Raw genomic sequence first — 20,051 nt, 5'->3', positions numbered from 1 at the left:
TGCACCCCACATCAGAAAGTGTTTCCGAAAAAGTGTTGAGAGATGCCACCGGCACATAAACCCGTCCCTGAGACGGGGGTAGGATGCAGGGCTTCCCACCGCGGTGGGTCAGCTGCCAAACCCCCGTTACGCTCTGTGACTTCGTTCGTTCTGCCCGAGCTGCATTTTAAAAGAAAACCCAAACCATTCACTTCATCTGCTTTAATCCCAGTAGGACAGAACACGTAGAGCGTGATTCACTTTCTTTATTGGTATAAGATTACGCTTTAATTGCGGCGAAAATCCGTCCTTTCAAAAGCATTAAAGTGTTGACGTTTCTTCTCCCAATACAAGCCAATATTCAGATTACATGGACACTAATCAAATAACCCGGGTTATTTCATTTGTCAACATGTTCATAAGAATTTTCTACCAGGCGTTAAAGGCATTTATATGGAACGACATCTTTCAAAAGCAATGTCGCTAGTCCAGATTTAGGGAATATTGGATTATGACAAGACGTTTGATGGTTTTATTTTACATACCAGCTGTGCCACAAATCGTTTCATACCTCAAACAAATTCCTAATTTTGTATCCTGCGAGTACTTTCTATGAAGCAGTAATTTTCCTTTTGAGCCATTCTTGTCAATACCTGCAGCTCCCAGAACAGCCTTAAAAAAAAAAAAAGTGTTGTCAGATGCTCTAAAGGACAACTGGCAAGAAGGCTTTGGAGGTGGTTTTGCTTGGTTGGGGGTTCCCCCCCCACCCCCCAGTTTTAAAGGAAGCTCCTCTTTTAAAAGTACCGTTACCAGGGGGAATCCCGTCCACCTTCTGAGCCCCCCCCCCCCACTTCCCAGCCTGCGCTGCATTCGCAGCCGCTCCCGGGATGCCTTCTGCCTCGGGAAGAGCTCCGCGCCCCCCCCCGGCGGGGGTAGCAGCGGGTCCCGGGGGAGGGGGACGACTCGGGGCCGGCGGGGGGGCCGGGGGGCCGGCGCTGGGGTAGGCGTTTCCCGGGGTCTGCTCTGGGCGGGGAGCCGTCGCGGGGGAGGAGGATGCCGCCGTGCCGGGGCGGTGCGGCGGCGGGGCGGGGGGGAACCACCGGCGCAGCTCTTGGGGGGCCGGGCGGCCCCGGTGGTGGGGTGAGGGCTCCGCGGGGACGCGGCCGTAGCGGGATCCTGGGAGAGGCGCGCCGGGAAGGGGGCGCGGCGGGGACGCCGGTGCCGGAGAGCCCCCGTCCGCGGAGAGCCAGCAGCGGGACCCCCAGGTGAGCGGGGCCGGGGCAGAGGGGGCCGCGGTGGCCCGGGGGGAGGGCCCGGCGGGCGGCAGGGGGGCCGGCGGGCTGGTCCGGTCCGGGGCGGCCGCCCTGCCGCCGGCAGAGCGCGGGCAGCGCGCGGCGGAGCGGGCAGCGCCGCGCCGTCCCTCCCGCCCAGGCTGCGCGGCCGCGGAGCGCTGCGCTGCCCCCCCCCCCGCCCCCGGAGCCGGTAAGGGCGGCGGCCAGGGGCCGCGGCGGCGGCCGGTGCGCTCCGAGAGGGCGGCGGGGCGGCCCGAGGGGGGTCCCCGACCAGCCCGGGCGCTGCCGCGGCGCCGGGACCTGCCGTGCCCGGGGCCGGGCTGCCCCGGGGGGCTTTGCCGGGGAGCAGGCGAGGGCGCGGGGCTGCCCCTCGGTGACGAGTGCTTAACCCCCACCTTGTCACCGCCCGCTTCAACGCGGCGGCGAGGGGCCCCCAGGAGAGTCCCCCGGGCGGCGGGTGCCGTCCCTGGGCTGCCGGGGGGGCGATGCGGAGGCGGCTCGGGGCGGGGGGGGGAGGCGGCCCCCCCCCCGGCAACCCCGACGGTCGTAGCCCTTTTCTTCCCTCTCGGCTCCTCTTCTCTCGCCGAGACCTGTCGAGCATCAGTTGCCCTTTTTCTTGGTTACAGCTCTCCTCAGCCTTCCAACTTCGACAGGTGATCAGAGCATCGCGGCGGCTTTAGGTACTTACTTAGGGTCTAATTGCTTTTAAGAAATCGATGAACTGTCTTTGGAATAGCTCACATTGTTATTCTCTGTTTGTGTCTAATACAAGGATATCCATGTTCCTTAGCAGAAATTTCCTACTGCTTAAGTAAGTTAGAAGCTGCTATTGTTGTCACTTTAAAATGTCACATTGGTCTTTACATTTGCAAATCCTTCCATGGAAAGGTTTCTGTAGGAATTCAGTCCACTAGAAATGTTTGAAGCATTTTAATGACTTTATTGTGTGGTCTGGCAGGTACTAGTTGGAAGAAATGTCAGTAAAAACTTGATGGAAGACATGGTTTTTAAATAGTTTTCTATTTTAATATAGTTGCTCTTAAATAAAAAGCATGCATGAAATTCTGAACCTAATAATTCATTATTGCTGGGGAGCTATCCCTTATTTTTGGCTTTTAAAAATGCAAAATTTAGTGCTTGACAGCTATTGTTACCATTTATTAAATATAATTGGTACTAGAGAGAGGGATTTTTTTAGGCAATAGGAAGATTGGGAGATTAAATTCAGGATTTATTCCTTTAAATGTGTAAAACTACAACAAAGCGTAAGCTGCTCTTTGAGAAAGCAAATTTATTCTGTATTTAAGCATCTTCCAGTATTTCAAAGCAAAGTAGAGCTGCCTTATAGAACTCTATAGGGATATCATCTTATAGAAGAAAATAGCTTTATAACCATAGAAATTTTAATGCAAAGTCAAAATATTACTTTAGCTTCTATTATCTGAACATAGTATAACCAGATGAGAAAGTACAAACATAAATTCTGTGTAAAGAATTATAGATTGTACAGAAGAGTTTACAGAAGAAATTACTTGGCTAAATCCTAGTATGTTATATGTGGATATTTCAATGTCTGTAATGCTGTGAATCTGTGAATACAGTTTTCCTACAGCACAGTTGTATGTTACTTGCAAATGCTATTAATAAGCACCAGGTCAAAGAACAAAGTATTTTGTTGGGAAACAAATAATTTTAGGTCAGACCTATGTTAATTTGCAAAATTCACTTTCCATTAAAAGGTTTCTTTGCTTCATTGTAGTGTAAAATAAGTTGTTTATGTTGTTCCCCACAATTTCACATTACATAGTGTTCTTCAGCTCAGTTACTTGCTGTTATTGGCGTTGACATTATGTAGTAAGTTTAGCATTAATGTAAATAAGATTAATGTAAGTTATTGTTACTTAGTACTGTTGAAGAAATCTCTAGTATTAACCATGTGAAAGTGACTGCTCTCAGTTTGAAAATATTTCTCTTCAAATACAGATGATGAACATGCAAAATCGCAAAAGATTATATAGCTATATGTATAGTTGTGAATGCATGTATGTGTGTGTATATATATGTGTACATATATATATGCTTACACACCAGTATATTAGTTTCCTATCAGAAAGAAACATTTGAACAGATACAACATTTTTTTTAAATCGAGAGCTACCAGAAATAAACAGCAGGACTGTTAAACAAGAAAGTAGCTTATATATTACCTTATATGTCTTGAACATCAATCAGATAACATAATTTCTTTTAATTTGTGAAAAGGAGACATGAATGTGAACTGTATGAACAGAGAAGAAAAATGATTTGTGACTGTTTTCACAAGTTACACATTTTGGCTCAGTCTGTCTGTGTTTGGTTCAGTCTGGTTGTGTTTGGATTGGGTTGGTTGTTTCTCCATTTTCTGTGGCTACACTTAGGGAGTGGTGGTTTTGTCTAGGTGAAGGAGCATATGCACAAATCTGTGTGAGAACAAATGCGTTAGCACAAATTGCCATGGTCAGGGCTGCTATTTATGTGAATCAAACAATGATTTTGCTGAAAGTGGATACACACATTTGTGTGACAAGTGACTTCCTCGCACTATGTTGATAGATGAGTAGTTGCCTTCTCTGTTCCCCCTCCCATGGAATAACTTTGTTGCTTTAAAATGCGCGTTTGTTGTACGCTTTTTTATGTGTGAGAAAAGTAGAGGCACGACTGCTTTCTCTCCCTTCCTGGTTGTCCCCTGTAAAATTTGAAACTCCTGTGACATTTTGGGGCATTATGTCTCTTGCTGAATGGTGAACAATGTCAGAGCAGCAGGAGCAGAAACCAGACCAAGTCTCTGAGGTGACCACTAGCACAGTTCAGGTCTGGAATATGAAACACTGTGTGCTCTGAACTGAAATACATCCATACAGTGTACTGCATGTACTGTGCAGCTGAAATTATGTTAATGGATAACATTTACAGTCTGGTAATCCTTAATCCTGGCTGAAGAGTTAAAACATGCTCCCTTTATCCTACAGGAACCCTGTTTTTTAGGTTTTAGGCCTTGAAACCACAAGAGCAAAGGGGAGAATAAAGGTCATGCTTCCATTAGACAGAACAGCTCTAGTCCAGTGAAGAATCAGCCCTTCAGTACTGTGCCCTGCACATGAAAATTAAGTCTTTCAAAGCCAGCAGACTACAGAGCTGTAGTCAACTCCTCTTTATCTGCAGGTGGATTGTCTGACTTATGAATGACTTGTACAAGCCAGTACCATCCACCAGGGTCCATTGGATCAGATGCAGTGCCAGACAGAAGCACAAATTCTGCCTCTGGGGCCAACCCAACTGGAAAGGAGTATTGACATTTTATGCATTGTGGAGCCAAACTCCTAGACCCAGTTTGTCTGAACCACTGGGCTAGCAGAAAATAAACCTATTTCATCCTTTCTAATTAGGGCAGCATGGAATGACTGTTGCTCATTGTCCAGCTTGAAACATCAAGAACCCCCCCAGTGCTTGCGCTGCATTTCTTGTATTCAAGCACTGGGAGGTGTGGAACAGAGACCTCAGTGACTCTGTCACTCATGTTCCACCAGACTGAAAACCTCCAGTTTACTACAAGGTCTGCTAAAGCAAAGAAGGTTTCACGGGGAGCTATGCAGATACTGTTGCATCACATATCCCAGCAGATCAGTATTAATCAGACTTTCCTGCTATGTGGGATAGTCCATTCCTCACCTGCCTACCCTGTTTCCGGCCACGCAAGATGGTGGCAATAGAAATAGGGGTTCAGTGTGTAAATTTCCTAAGAACATAGGGAAGTTTGGTGCTGAGCCGCCATTTGAAAGTCAGTGGTGCTAGGGTACATGACCCTACTGGCACTTGTTCAAATCTCAGTTATTTTCTCATCAGGCTAGATCTGATGCTCATTCTCAGGCATTTTGTTCCTGTGCTTTAGGTAAAGAGTGGAAATTGCATCCTTCTGGTGGTTTTGGAGAAGTGATTCAATCTGCATCTACTTTGGAGAGGCAGCTCTACATGTCTGTGGGGCACCTACCATGCATCAGGAGAGAGCCCACTTCAACTTTCCCTATCCTCAGAGAAAATAAGAAGAAACTTGGAAGCTTTTCTTTTAATCTGCACTTCCAAATGGCTCCTGTATGTCACAAGACTTGCTTAAAGCAAATGTATTTACTCATTTCCAAGCAGGGATTTTAGTTCTGTCTTCTTCATTATTCCCACTGAAGTTTGAGAGATTGTTCATAATAAAAAGATTTGGCAGCTTCATGATTCACTAGGCTGGGTATCCAGCCAAGATATAATGATGGTTCATCAAGAGCTGTCAGCTTACATTGCATGTACTGGGGATTTCAGGTGATGGAAGACAGTCTGAAGACCATAGAGCCTTAAAATAGTAAGAATTGGAGAACTGCTCCCTGCAGATATCATGATGATACAACAACAAAATTGTGAGCACCCCATAAGCTTGGAGGTCTCTGATTCACAATAAAACCTCCAAACTGAACTCACATTCCAGAAGGGGCCAGTTTCTGGAAGCTCAAAGTAGACATCAGGCTCTTCACTCTGAGCTGCCTTACGATCCTTTCAGGGGATGCTAGGCAGTGAGTTTCCCTGTTTCTACCCACTATTTTGGGGGCTTGTCAGGTGAGAGTTGTGCAGCTGCTGTACAGGAAGGTATGAGGAAAGAAAGCTGGGGATGCCTGGAATGCCAAGGGAAAAGCATTTTCATGCATCAAGCTAGTTCAGTCCCAATTTTATTCCACTCTCTTTAGATTCAGTTCATCTCTGCAGTCAGCAAATTCCTTCTTGGTGCATAGTTGTGTTTCCTTCTGCTTCTTCCTAGATGCCTAGCTCAGGCAATCTGCAGGGACTGAGTCATCCCAGGAGTACAGGGGATATGTTCAGAGCAGCAGTACATCAAGGGCTATGAGGAACTGAGAAGAGAGGTACCCACAGTATGCCCCAGTTGTAGCCCTGGACAGCAAAAAAATTCCAGTCTCCACAGGTTTTATTATCATTATCTCCATTATTTTATAAGTGCTAATTGGGTAGTTCTTAATGCATAGATGGGAAGTGGCTCACTGGCAGGAAAGGGCCCTCTTTGAATCAGCTGCTGCCTTGCTTCTATGCAGAATCATTGCTGGGATCCAAATTTGCCTCCAGTAAAAATGGGAGGGTGAAAGAGCATACTCAGAGCTCAGAAATTCAAGGAATATTGTCTATGAGCTGTTTCTCAAAGATGGACAGGTTGCTAACCTTGAGACTTAGAAATAAGTGACACATGACTAGTTTTCTTAAAATCAACAGCAATTCTTTCCTTTCTAAGGTAATCAAAGACTTTTGGCTACTCTGCTTGGGATATAATGGCTCTCTGAGGGGTAGCAAACCCACAGCTAGCTTTGTTCATCCCAGTCAGGCTGGGAATGGCAGCACATAGCTATATCTGCCTGTTCTCTCCATGTACACTGGTACAATTTTCTTCATGTACACGAGCTTTTCAGCAGTAAAGCTATGAAGGAACCACTTCGTGCCCAAAAGGAAACAGCTCCCAGATCTGCACCCAGGCTGAAGCACAGAAGCTCTGTCTTGCAGCAGCAGTGAGCTGAAAGAAATGACTTGTTCAGACTTTTCATGCTTTAAAAGGACCTTCTCAGCTTGTAATTTAATAGATGGAGGAAACAGGTTGCAGTATCTTTCAGGATTTATTTTGTGGGTTCTGGAATTACTTATTTTATCTTCTAAAACAAGATTTCTCCATTCCTTTCTTTGATTTCCTGCCTGTTTCCCTCAGCTTTAGTTTTCATTCTTCTCCTTTGCAGTTCACAACTTGAATAAAAAGAGAAGAAAACCTTGCACAGAAGGAAAGCAAATGTATAAAACCCAAGAAGTGGATTTTTTCACTTTTCCTTCTCTGATTCCCTTGGAATTCCCTTCATGTGTTAAGAATCTTCAGTTCCTTATAACACAGAGAATAATAAATGCTGCAGACAGAAGCACTCTGTCTGCATCAGCTCAATTCCTTTAATATCTGTAGTTTATTGTGTGTGACACTGCATGTCTGATCATGGATTCCTCAGACCGACAGACCTCCTATTGAAATCAAAGGCAGTTTTGGCAGCGGCCACAGGAGTGCATTGGCATGAAGTCACAGGTTATGTGCTTCAGGGAAAACGCCATCACACTTTTGAGTAGAGAGGAGTAAGTTAAAAGGTGAAGGAAATGATAGTTCTGGTATTTAATATTTCTTTTTTTTTTCTTTCAGTTTTATTGACATGGCAAATGCAGAGCTATACAGTTTACGTTAATCCCTGCTCTGGAGAAAGTCTGGAGTAGATGTAAAAATGGTTGGGGAGGCTATGCTGTATTTTTTTTTCCAACTAGGGTAATTGCTTTGAAAGCGATATCACTAATTAAGTTCTGGCTGAAAAGGTTCCCCTCTTGCAAAGGTGATTCATTTGTTTCCTTCACACTTGCAGAGTTGATCATAATATTAAGCAAGGCTATCGGTGCTTTTATGACCACCAAGAAACTCCAAGTGATGCCACAGTTCAACATTGTCACTGTGGCAAGGAGAATTGGGCCAAGTCCTATGAAAATAGGAGGCAGCGGAGTCCTTGCTCAAGTTGGTCTTTCTACGTTTGGGCATTTCCAGGCATTTCTTAGGAGAGCTTGCAGTGACATCTGAAGGCCATAGAGTAGAAAATCAGGGATCTGAAAATTAGCTCAGAATTGTCCCTATGCCCTTCTCTCACTTCCACTCTCTAGAAACCTATTTTTCGCATGAGGTGAGGGAGCTACATAAAAATTTTTCAGGAAGGCAGAAGTTGTAACCCTAGTTGGTTAATAGGATGATATGCAAGTGCTAGGAAGTGGTGAGAGAGGAGGAGAAGGCTATCTGCAGGGTTCCAGCTTGGAAGAGCATTCAGGAAACCAAAAGATGACTAGCAATTTGTGTGCTGCTTCTGGAAGCAAGCAAGCTGGGAGCAGTTGCTGTGAGCACCATCTATTTCATGTGCTTTTCGATAGAACATCCGCAGTTGCATAATCCATAGGGAGTTGCCTGCCCATAGGTACTTGTTGTTTGACAGATCTGTCACACTTCTCAGAAATCAAGATGCAAAATCCATCACTCAGGGACATGGTATATGTGTATCAGATACTCTCTGGGGGATGAAGAGTCCATTAAACAGCAAGTCCCTAAACTCATCCATATGAAGAATTTGCATGTGTGACAGATAGAATATGGAGAGTACCCATCGTCTAACAGGTGATCTGACTCTAATGTGCTACTAAAACACTATAAATATTCATTTTATTTCACCCTTTCAGAGACATGTGTGTGGGTGAGCCCAGAGGGGTAGGAACTGCTTATGCAGAACATGAGCGAAACCAGCAGGATTATGTTGCATGAGGGGGATCATGTCTCTGGGAGGCAATGGCACTCCCAGCATTGGCAGTTTGAGGCAAGCACATCATTGCCTGCATGATACAGAGCTGAAGATATGACCTTCACAAAGAGGCTTATGACAGAGTTCTGTAAACTTTGGTATGTAGTAGAAAAAGAGTGAAGTAGTCAGATGTACAACTAGTGAATCTTTAAGAAATGAGAGCACAGCAGAATTATCACTTCTTAAAGGAGGTAGCCAAAATGTGGAAATCAATAGCATAAGACAAGGGTAATTGGTTAGTTGAAGTCGTGGAGAATTCTCTGTTATTATCATTTTCTCTGTCCTTCGCTCACTATGAAGAATGTGAGCAATTCACCTACTTCAGCCTGTCAAAGAAAAATGCCAGGCACTCTAGTATACCTTCTCCATTTCTCGTTATGACTCCATTTGTAGATTCTTAAGAAGTATGACTTTCCTTAGACTATGAAGACTGTTGGCAAAGATGTGGGATTTCCATTGAGACTGGATTTAGAATTAAACAAGAGCTCAAGTACTGGGTTCATGGGTTGGTGTAGAATTTTCATTCAGGTTCAAGGCTGAGGTTCCTGAAAACTGAGGAAAGTTTTGCAAAAAAAAAAAAGCATTCTTGGTTGTGGCTGAAGTTTTGGCTTTGGATTATAACCAAATGAAAAACATGTAGACGTCAGTCTCAATCCAAATCAAACTTCCATTGAAATTGAGAGGTATTTCAGATTTATATTCTGGCCTACTTACATGTGATCTTGCTTTGTTCTAGCTCATTTCTGTCATGTGTTTTAAGTGCTGTGGGCAGTGCTGCTATATTCCAGCAATGCTAAGCTATCTGCTGGTGCTTTCAAGCTATGAGGTTGCATTGACTATTATGCAGCAAGCCTTCTGCACTGCATGCTGCCATAGTGTAGTCACACACCTGCTGACCCCCTTGGAGAATCCAGCAGATGCCCTTCTGGCAGCAGTTTAACCTGACCTTGCACACAGTCATTCCTTGGCCATCTCTGGGTTTGCAATGAGTGGTGGCAAGACTGAAAAAAGCAGAGCTGATTAGAGCCCCAGGCAATCTCATGTCCATACCCTGTTGAGATTTACTCCTGTAAAGTGTCAATGAATATTTTACTGGACTTACTAGGGGAAGAGCAGTGGGCGGATTTAGGCCTGGGATACTGCTAAACTTTCCTGAGCTTTGCTGAAAAGGCACCTCTGTGTGCATTTTCCAGACACTACCAGCCTCAAATTCATGGGACGAAGGGAAAGTCTCTGTTAGTAAACTTTCTGAAAAAGTGCCATGCAGCCTGATAAGTTTCTTTAACAGCAACAACCATTAAAAAGCCATTTTAAAAAGTCTGTAATGCAGAAATACATTGCCTACGTTGTCTGCGTGTGTGTGTACCCTGTTTTATGCTGCAGCTGCTGAGTTGCACAATCCAGCCATAATATTGCAGCGATGCCTGTAAAGCTTTTGTAGATACTTAGCTCCCCTTCTCCTCTTACTCCTGTTGTCCATGGTCCTTTTATCTCCCTTCAGCTCATCTGTTGTGTTTCCTTTGCTCCACCAGAGTGTTCAGAAAGTAAATAAATTCAATTTCTCTCTCAAGTCATGTTTCAAGACTCAGTCTTTACTTTTGAGGAGCTCAGTATTTCAGTTATCCAAGATAAGGGCTGGAGCTACCAGAGACTCCCCCTACTACCCCTCACCTGTGCAGAAGGCAGAACTTGTTCCAGTACTGTCTTGTGGATGAATCTGCACTTTGCCAGGAGACCTCTGAGTGACTGCTGGCCCAGGTCGGAAAGCCCACAGGGTGCAGCGCATCCCTTTGCAGCTCATTTTTGAAAGCAGTACAGTCATGCTTGCTTGCTGTTACCCCTCAGCTGATGAACTTGCCTCTGTAAGACAGGCTGAAAGCAGAGGGAAGAGCTTTCTCGTGCTGTTTGGAGACTGTAGAAAAAAGATTCACCCTTTTTCAGCTAAAGATGTTGCAGAGTATCACCACTCTCCATTCGGAGTACCAGCAGCACATCTTCAGCCTACCTTCTCTGTTTCAAAAAGAGACCGCTGTAAATTTAAATTACGCTCCATACCTGACATAACCCTGATCAGACCTATAAAACCCAGTACCTTTGGAGGCACCTAACCTCCTGTTTGAGCAGAGGGTGGAAGAGAGAATGACCTGCTCATGAGAGAAGCAATTCATGCCTGACGGGGTGCTCAGAAGCTGTGGTGATGCACCAGGGACTCAGGGATGTCTTGCTGTCACTTTGTCTTGGGACACTGTTATACTGAGATGTAGCACTAGATGGTGCATTCGACAAATTATTTGAAGAGACTGATCTTCCCATGCCAAAACCTTTTGGTGCAAGGCTGACCTTAACAAGCTCATTTGCTGTGTACACACAGTACATCCTTTCATAACTTTTCACGAAGTTGACCCTTCCATGCAAGAGTTCAATACGACCACGGCTGCCAAGACAGCACTTGAGACTTTGGCATTTATGTCTGTAGGTTTGGGGGATTTTTTTTGCCCATCACAGATCTTTGACTAATTCGCAAGTCACTTAGAAACAAGCAAACTGTAATGGCATATTGAGTTTGAGGGATGCTTGAGTTTGGATAGAAGAAAGATCTGTTAGAAAATACCTGGTATTCCTTATTAACCTGCATTTCCCATATCCCATCAATCTAGGTGAATTAAATGGAACTGAAGATGTGCACATATTGATTTATATGTTGGAGAATAAATATTGATTTATTTGCCCCATGGCCAGATACCTTTGCCATAGGGCAGTGATTCTAATGCGGAGTGATGGCTTCCCTTCTTCTCCTCAGAAGGGAGGATTAGCCTGCAGGCAGGCCTGTGGGACAGTGCATAACAGGCAGAGACTCCTATGTCCAGGGGATTAGCCCCTGCCCTTCCTTTTGGGTGTATGGAAGCCCTTCTGTATTCAGGATTTGGGGCACGGGAGTAGGCAGCACAGTAAGCAGCACAGACGTTGCCTGGAACTGTTGACACCTTCAGCAGGGAGCTCAGAAGAGCTGTCTGGGTTGGAGGTGTGGGCTGTGGGTGTGCTCTGGGAGCTGATGGTTTGCAGACCCCTCTTGCAGGTAACAGTGCTGAAGTGCGTCCTGCTCCTTTGGGAGTCTTTCTTTGGGACGTATATTAGGGCAGCAATCACTAGGTGGTGCTGTTACACACCGAGCTCACACTTTTTCTTGGTATTCGCACACTTTCAGTCTTTGGAGAAGTGGTTCTCGTTAGCGTTGGGTTTACGGTACCTCTTTGAAAAGCCGCTGAAACAGAGGAAAGTAGCAGGAGCAGTAGCTAGCTGGGAGCAGTGTAGCTTCTTCAGACCCTCGTGTCTGTGCTTGGGCTCAGATTTCTGGAGGAAGAGACTGACTGCACACAGGTAGCACCCACCCTCTTCTTAGAAGTGTGTGCGCTCAAATCCAGCATCCTTCCCCACTGAAAACTCAGGTTTGAGGGCCCTGGATTTTTGTTTCCTCTGGAGTGACAGCAGTGTGCCAAGGCACGGCATTCTCTTAGTTTACATGGAGAAATTCAGATGAATTTCACAGAAAGGGAAATATTAGTAAGAGGAGTTGTCTTCTAGTGGATAAGTGGATAAGTAAAATAATGTCAGAAGAGATTAGGAAGTTCCTGAATGTGAATTCTTTAGAAAACAACTGGCTAAAGTTGCAATCGGTTTCTAAACTTTTTCTCATTTAGAGAGACTTTTAAGCATTTTAGATCTCAAATTTACTTTCTGATTGGTTTGGAACTTTTATTTTTGGTATTATTTAAAATAAATATGCCTTGACTGTTTCCATTTATTAAAAATTGCTATAGTTTAAATGGAAATACACATAGACATGTGAATATGTTGTATTTATTTTGGTACTTTCTATAGATTATACAACTGTACACATAGATCCCATCATTCTGATCTCACACCAATAGTAACTTTAGGAGATTATTGGGAAACCAGGCCATGAAACTCATCATTAACAGAAAGCAGAAACCCAGTCTATCCTTCTGTTAGCAACTAATTTCTGGTAAGCCATCTGACCTTTTTTTTTGCCTTTTATGTCCCACTGTTTGCCTTGGTTGTCTGGTTCAGGCCTTCATCCTTCAGATTTTTACTACTTACTGCATATGTAATCATGTATTTTAATATTTTCAGGGTAGGGCCTTAGACCTTGCCAACCAGGAGGAAATTATACTGAATTAACTATACTGATTTAGAAGTTGACTTAGTTAAATCAGTGCAACTCTCCTGAGCACTTTATATCACTTCAGTTTAAGTCATGAGTCAGTGAGTAACAAATCAATTCTGTTGGCAGAGAGTGAGAAAGATTAGACTGGATCTTCAGCCCTTCTATCTCAGTATTTATTAGGCTAAGGCCTCTTCAGGGCTTGTTGCTGTTCTCTTTAATTTTCTCTGCCTAATGGACCTGATCCAGCTCTTGATGGCATAAATGAGGGTTTTTCTATGACCTCCAGCTGGGAGCTGGGGGTGGCAATATCTTTATTAAAAACCTAGAGAAGCTTCAAATGACAAATAACTCAAACCTGCCTCCTTACTGCATACAGAGTTCTCAGATTGTGGCTCACATTGCAGAAATCACCTCTGCTCTGAAAAAATGTAATATTCTACATTCAGGGTAGGAAAATTCATCCTCTAAAGACAGCTATCTCTACTAACATTATGCTAAGAGTATCACCGTGCAAAGATTCATAATCTGATTCGATTTTCCCAACAACAGCAGATAAGTAAGATCCCATATATATGTTGAGATGGGATGAAAATAGTCTTTCTGTCAATCTCCACAGAATTTGTGCATTCGGGTTGGATAGACTTGGGATTCAGGTTATTCCTGGTTTTGTACCGGCTTAACCAGAAACTAGACTGATGTTGCACTCCCAAATGAAAAAGCACAGCTTTTTCAAAATGCATTTCAGAAATTGCTTGCTTTTGTTGTTGTTGTTCTCCTTCTCTACCTTTCTTCACACTTTGACAAACTACTACTAATAAATAAAAAGGATATCTGAGAATATGCTGAACAAGAATATGCTGAGTTCCACTCACTGAAAATTTTCCTTACTGTTCCCAAAGCTTCTTATTCCTGGCTGTAGAGAGTAGCAGTGTAGCAGGAGTTGAACTCTTAGAGTGTCTGCCTATTCCAGAAAAGAGTAACTCACTTCTTTACAAATCTAAGATTTCACAAAGTCATTTTTATCTTTCTGAACTGGATGTTAATAAAGCTGTAAACTCTGTAACCAACAATGTGCTGACATGCTCTTACAATTCACCTGCAACTCCTGGAAGCCTTTATATTGTAAGTAGCGATGCCCCCTTCCATTTCCATCTCTATTCCAAATGTGATTTCTTGTTTGTTTATTTTACAGGTTTATGATGGAACTTACATCTTTGCCTAAATTCCTTTGGACAACTGACAACAAACTTCTGCATCATCATTTTCCGGACATATTGGCGACTGTTCATACCACACAAGACATTCCCGAAGAAGTTGTTTTCGGACCATGCATGCTCCAGAACACCCTGCTGGACACTGTAGCTTTTATTGCTCTGAAGTGTTCTGATAGACGGAACATCCACTATGTCTTTAAGGTAGGAGGAAGCAGCATTTAATGCCAGTCATACCAAAAAGGGTTACACCATCGCTGAGAATGTAACTTTGCCAAGGGGTAGATTTTTGTTTCGTTCAGCACAACTAACAGCTCCTTCAAAGGGGAGAAGTAGCCAGTGCATTTCTGATTTACGAGCTGTAGACTGGAGGGACCTCAGTGAAAACTGTTTCCTTTGCAGGCAGAATACGAAGTCCCACTTCTAGGCTGATGATGGATGACCTGCTTCAGCACTGACTGGAAATAGGAGTAAGGAGGGACAAATAGTTTAGAATCTTCATGCTCAGGTTTCATCCTTACAAAGGAGGCTTATCAGGAGGTGTGACAGCCCTGTGAGAGCAGAGAGGGAAGACTGTGGCATTGCACTGATTCATGTAGGTGGTACATTCACAGCATTTACTGACAGATCTGAGCAAGCGTTAACTCAGTTTGCCCAGTTATCAGTAAAAGTAAAATCACAATGGCAGTGATCTCAGCACAGGCTCTATCAACTGTAGAAGATGTCAGTCAGGCAACTACTCTGCACAATCTTCAGGCAACCACAACTTATTGCTATTAGTACATGGACCTCCTGAAGTTACCTTAGATATGTCTGTCTGTGTTACAGCTGCACTTTTCAGTCACTGTAGAGAAGCCACAGAGATATGTCTGTGAAACAAAAGGAACTGTCATGTAGGGCAAGTCAGAAACCCCAGGACTGTGATGGATTGTTAACTCTCCAGCTCTAGTTGGAACTTTTTTGTTCCCTAGCTACTGTTTATCATAAGATTTTCATTTGGACAATGCGTATTTCTCATGCTGGCCTCTTACTTTGGCTTTCTGGGTCTTGGAGTGCATTTTAATCACCATTGGTCTAGATGAAGACAGGGAGGTAGTGTTTTACAATGTGAGGCAAGTGAATTTACCACATGCTATGGCATGGATGGATTTGGGAGAGATCCAGGTTCTCCTAAGATTTCTGTGCTCTGGAGGAGACAAATCCCAGGGAGTACGTGTAATATGGAAGATGCAGCTGTTGGGAGATACCTGTTTGACACTTTTGCTTTAAACAAATTAAGAAAGAGAAGAAGAGGCTTTAGGGTTTTTCTGACTATTTGTTTGAGTTTCTGGCACAAGTTTGCATGCTTGGACAGTATTATTAGTACTCCAGGAGAACTACAAGCTCTTTGGAGAAAGACCTCTCCTGAAACGAGGCTTTATTTATGGAATATTTCTGTATTTCTCCTGGGAGTTTTGGAATGAATGTAGACTCAAGAAAGAGCCTCAAGGGGTTTCTACATTGGAAGAGCCCTCCAGAGGGATGGCTTTAGTGTTTTGTTACGTTTGAGCTAAGTCATTGTTATGCAGCCATGAAATTGGATGCCTGAGTTGGCTCAGATCTCTGTCTTTTGGCAGTAAATACCTCAAATTCTGTGCAAGTAGCTGTTTCAGATGCAATTGGTGGTCCCATATCCTGTTAGCTACTCATAATTTAAAGTAAGCCTTCCAGAAATCAGGAACTATTGTTAAGCTCCCAACATTGTGTGTAGACAATTAATTAACAATTCAATCATGATACTATATTGTTATCAAGGCACTGAGGTGCAAAAGAAGAAATGGATTTTGTTATGCTGGCTATGGTACAAACCGAATTACAGGCAGGAATAATTTGGCAAGGTGGATTCTTCGCAGCTGAGGTTCATGATCATCATAGCTCGGCAGTACTCCTGCAAGACTTTGGGGAATATTATTTCTAACAAGGGTTTCCTCATCTTGGGCTTTTATGTTTAGTCCAAAAGGGAGCTCTATGTTTTTTCTCTCATCCTCTTGGAGACCCTAACTTGAGCTCCTTGGGCCAATTTGTACGCCTGGGCAAAGAAAATGCCTTGGCAACCATTGGCACTGGTGGTTCTTTCCAGCCAGCCATTTACCCCAGCAAAGCAAACCGACCCCTTATAAAGCTGTATGTCCCACTGAGTTCCTCTGCCCCTTACAGCTTCTTGTGGGTTCCAAGGAAGAGTCTTATTCTCTCCCTTCTCCTCCAGCGTCTATCAAGGAAGCCCAGCTGTGAAGCCTTTACCTCTTACATGGGTGCAAAGGATTCATCTGAGGGATTGCCATCTCCAGAAGAGGGTGGACTTGTAGGGTTTGTAGTGTGTCTAAACACATGGAAAAACTAAAGCTGGTGCAGGCTTCTAGTTGACGGCACCCAGATCTTATGTTCTGTCCTTTACTTCTCCCCGCCTTCTTTAAGCTCTCTCAGCTCTTTCCCTGGAGTCCTGGTTCCTGGAGGAGCTGTGTTCCCTTTGACTTTGCTTAGAGAGCTGGGTGGATGCTCAGTGTTTCTGAAACACAGAAACTAATAAATGACAGCCTCTGTCATAGCTATTAGTTACAACCACTGTGTGTGGGTGGGTGTGCTTGTGTCGCTGTCAGACTTTTGTATTTCTCAATCATTGTTAATTACCATGGCGTTTAGAGAGAGCCAGTTACAGGGCATGCTAATTTATTTTCTCCCTTATACTAATTAACTCTTATCCTAATGGTCCCTTAATGGTTCATTCTTGTTTTCAAGCTACCAATGTGGTCATGCTTTTCATGGTAGGTAATAGTCAGGGAGAGTTAAAAACAGAGAAAGAAATACCCCAAATACTGTTTCTGATACCAAACACCAATGAATGGCTGCCCTGCAATTAGTGGGAAACAAAGAGCTATACATTGCTTGGGGTGAAATTTAGATCATACTTGTCATTAGACATTTTTCATTTCCAAACTTCCTTTCTAAACAATGACTTAGTCCTTCAAAAATTAGTTGAGGCTTTTTATGCATGTAAATGTTGCCCTTGAACGCCCTGTGTTTCAGCCTTCAAGCTATGAAAATCTTCCCCATCTTTCAAATACTGCAGAGGACATAGATGTGCTGTGGTAAACACCAAGGAAAAACCTATAAAGAAATAAATTGTTCCCTATTCAGAGCAAATGCAATAAAGTAACTAAGATGGGAGCCACACACTGAATGAGGAAGACAGAGCCAAATGTTTTATAGTTATATTATTTCCAGAGCGTGGTCAACCTGTGACTAAATGACTCAGGAGTCCTATGGAGAAAGGAGTGTATGTGACTGTGGACTATGCTGTAATATATACACAGAAGGGAAATTTAATTTGAGCAGTAGACTTAATATTATTTTTTTAACTTCTGAGTGCCTGACCTTGCAACCTAAGCAACATGTTTTAACTTAATCTGTTTGGTATTTCTGAATGCACGCATACTAAAAGTAAATCAACCCCTCGCAACTGTCAGAAATAATTTAATAAAAAATATTAATCTGATGAGTTTTTATCTGTTCAGATACCTTGAAATGAATTTAATTGATTTATCAAAGGCAGGAATAGGAATATATAATTTTACTTCTGGGAAAGGAAAGAGCATATAAGTGGGAAAAGTGTATAAGTCGAAAAGGAAAGCATATAAGTGCTTCTTAGTTGTATTTATTCAAATCTAATTTTTATGTAATCTAGCCAAACAGTTGTATATGCAGATGTTGTCTCCTTGGGGTGTTGAATCAAATAACCGAGATTATTCTTACAGCTCCTGATCCATATCCTCTTACATCATTGAAAAACTCCACATGCAACTGTGTTTATTTCCGGGCTCACACTGCACCGATCCAGGAGTCTGCACATCTCACACCCCCCAGACCACAGCACTCGCACCTCTCCTGACTCATATCCCTTTTTCCCTTGGGTTTGAGACCCCCAACTTACAGAGGAGCACACCTTCTGTACCTCCGTGATCCACACCTGACACAGTCCCATGGGACAACCTGCATCGGACAGAGGACATCATCATTGCCACGACTGGGCTAGAGATTGACCGACGTACGAGCCCTGGTATTACCATGAGAGGTTACATGTGAACATCGGTGTCTCCTTCTCCCACCAATGCAGCTGTAGTCCCAGAGCTCTCAGCACTCACACCAGGGAAGCCTTCTCCCTGTGATGGCTTTGGATTTGGTGACACTGGCATATAAATTGGGCTCACAGTTTTGGCATACTGGGTCTGTGTGAGGCGGAAAACAGGCTTTATTCTTGAATTTGATGGAAACCTATTTTGGGTCCCAAGACCTGAAACTTCCCTTTTTTGTGTCGTGTCTCACAGGTAGACGTTACGTCTGTGCATAGTCCCACAGGACTGCCTTGGATGAGACTTGTACAAGCAGCTGCCAATAGCAAGGAGCAGAACTTGGAAGCATACTTGGAAAACAGTCAGTTATATTATCGCTCTACCAGGAAGATCAACAAAAATGAGGAGCTGCTTGTCTGGTATGATGAGGAGCTTTCCTGCCTCTTGGGTTTCAATGAGATAAAAGCACAGAGTCCGCAGAATGGTAAGTACCAAACTGCTGACTGCAAGGGTCACTGAGGACTGAAGTGAGTCTGCAACTTCTTTAGTACATGGTGATCTTGTAATACAGGAAACAAAACCTGTCTGAATCCTTAGCCAGTCAGCTAAGAAAAAAGACCTTCTGCTTTGGTGATTGAGCTGGAGGCATAGAGCAAGAAAAAATTTGCAGTTCTCAATGCCATTTTCATTGCTACTTTCCAGCAGAGGAGGGTGCGCTAGGGATTAATGCTGAAATTTTTGAGCTGTGTAATGGAATTCTATGCACCTGACCACCTTGGAATCCTAGAAGCCTAAAATATCACCTGGAAATATGCCTTTTTTAGCTCATTGAGGGATCAGGTATAGGCTAGTGTTCAGCTATAATCTTGTAAATGAGCAGGGCTATAAAATTCCATATCAGTCCAAACAGTACTGCATACAGCACAGTCTGCCTATTTAGCATGGGACACAGTGGGAAAAGGGCATGATTTTAATTCTGAGATGTTGCTAGAAATTTATTGCTCTAATATAAATTGACTTGGCAATTGTTGAAAAAATAAAAATCTAGAATACAGAGAGACCAAGCAAATCACTGTCAGGTCAATGCCAAGGTTGGCTCCAGCTGTCATTTGCTCCAAACTTTGATCTAGTTAGACTGGAACAAAACCCTTTCTACATTCCCTTTGGTTGATTTAAACACAGCTTATACAGGTTGATTAGTAAAGGTGTAGGTTGCTAAAGGTATGAGTTCGTAAATTTATATGGTAATGTATTTGCCTGTAAATTAATATTAAATTAACATAGACACATTCATAGCAGGAACCCACTAAATCATTTTAACTGATTTCAGTGTATTCTGTTAGCTTCTGTGTAGACACACACTGTTCCACCTCAATCAGCAGCCTTATTTTCTTGTAAAAAGTTCAGTTCTGTAGTTTGGGAAGTGATCTAAGCTGTGCTGAGCCTACAAATTAGGGGTTTGTAGTTCTACCCAACCAATGTATGAACTTTCCTATGTATCCTGGGCCTCAGGTGCTGTGTGGCATCATTTGCATTTAAAAACTGCTGTGTGTTGTGAAATAACATAGCATGGATACTGTTTACAAAGGTTAAGATGTGCCATATGTGTCTTGGTCACTGAATTATATACCGTTAATTCATGGACAATCAATAGTCCCAATGAACCAGAGATGCAGTCCATCTGAAGGCCAGAAGAAAACAGTGTTCCCCATTCCTCCTGCCCATCACTGGCATTGTTTCACTTTGAACATTTTCTGTGCCACAGGCATCTGTGCCTTAAGGCACATAGCAGTTTGCCAAATGAGCATGAGTAAGGGCTTCAGACATTATTGTCAGAA

General features: G+C 43.5%; 1 protein-coding gene across 3 annotated transcripts in view; it reads left to right on the top strand.

Moving 5' to 3' along the window:
- Positions 1-282: 282 nt before the first annotated feature.
- The window catches only part of ZNF488 (zinc finger protein 488), a 27,673-nt gene continuing 7,904 nt past the window's right edge, over positions 283-20,051 (top strand). Inside the window, exons 1-3 of one of the 3 annotated variants that reach the window (XM_030030720.2) lie at positions 283-1,244; positions 14,089-14,311; positions 18,469-18,697. In XM_030030720.2, coding sequence (XP_029886580.1) covers positions 1,033-1,244; positions 14,089-14,311; positions 18,469-18,697 — 664 coding nt within the window. In that variant the 5' untranslated portion in view covers positions 283-1,032. The other 2 variants (XM_030030722.2, XM_030030721.2) reach the window with 2 other exon arrangements.

This window comes from Aquila chrysaetos, chromosome 11, assembly GCF_900496995.4.
Source record: "Aquila chrysaetos chrysaetos chromosome 11, bAquChr1.4, whole genome shotgun sequence".
Taxonomy (NCBI): Eukaryota; Metazoa; Chordata; class Aves; order Accipitriformes; family Accipitridae; genus Aquila; species Aquila chrysaetos.
Note: the sequence above shows the minus strand (reverse complement) of the source record. Positions and strands in the feature narration are given on the sequence as shown.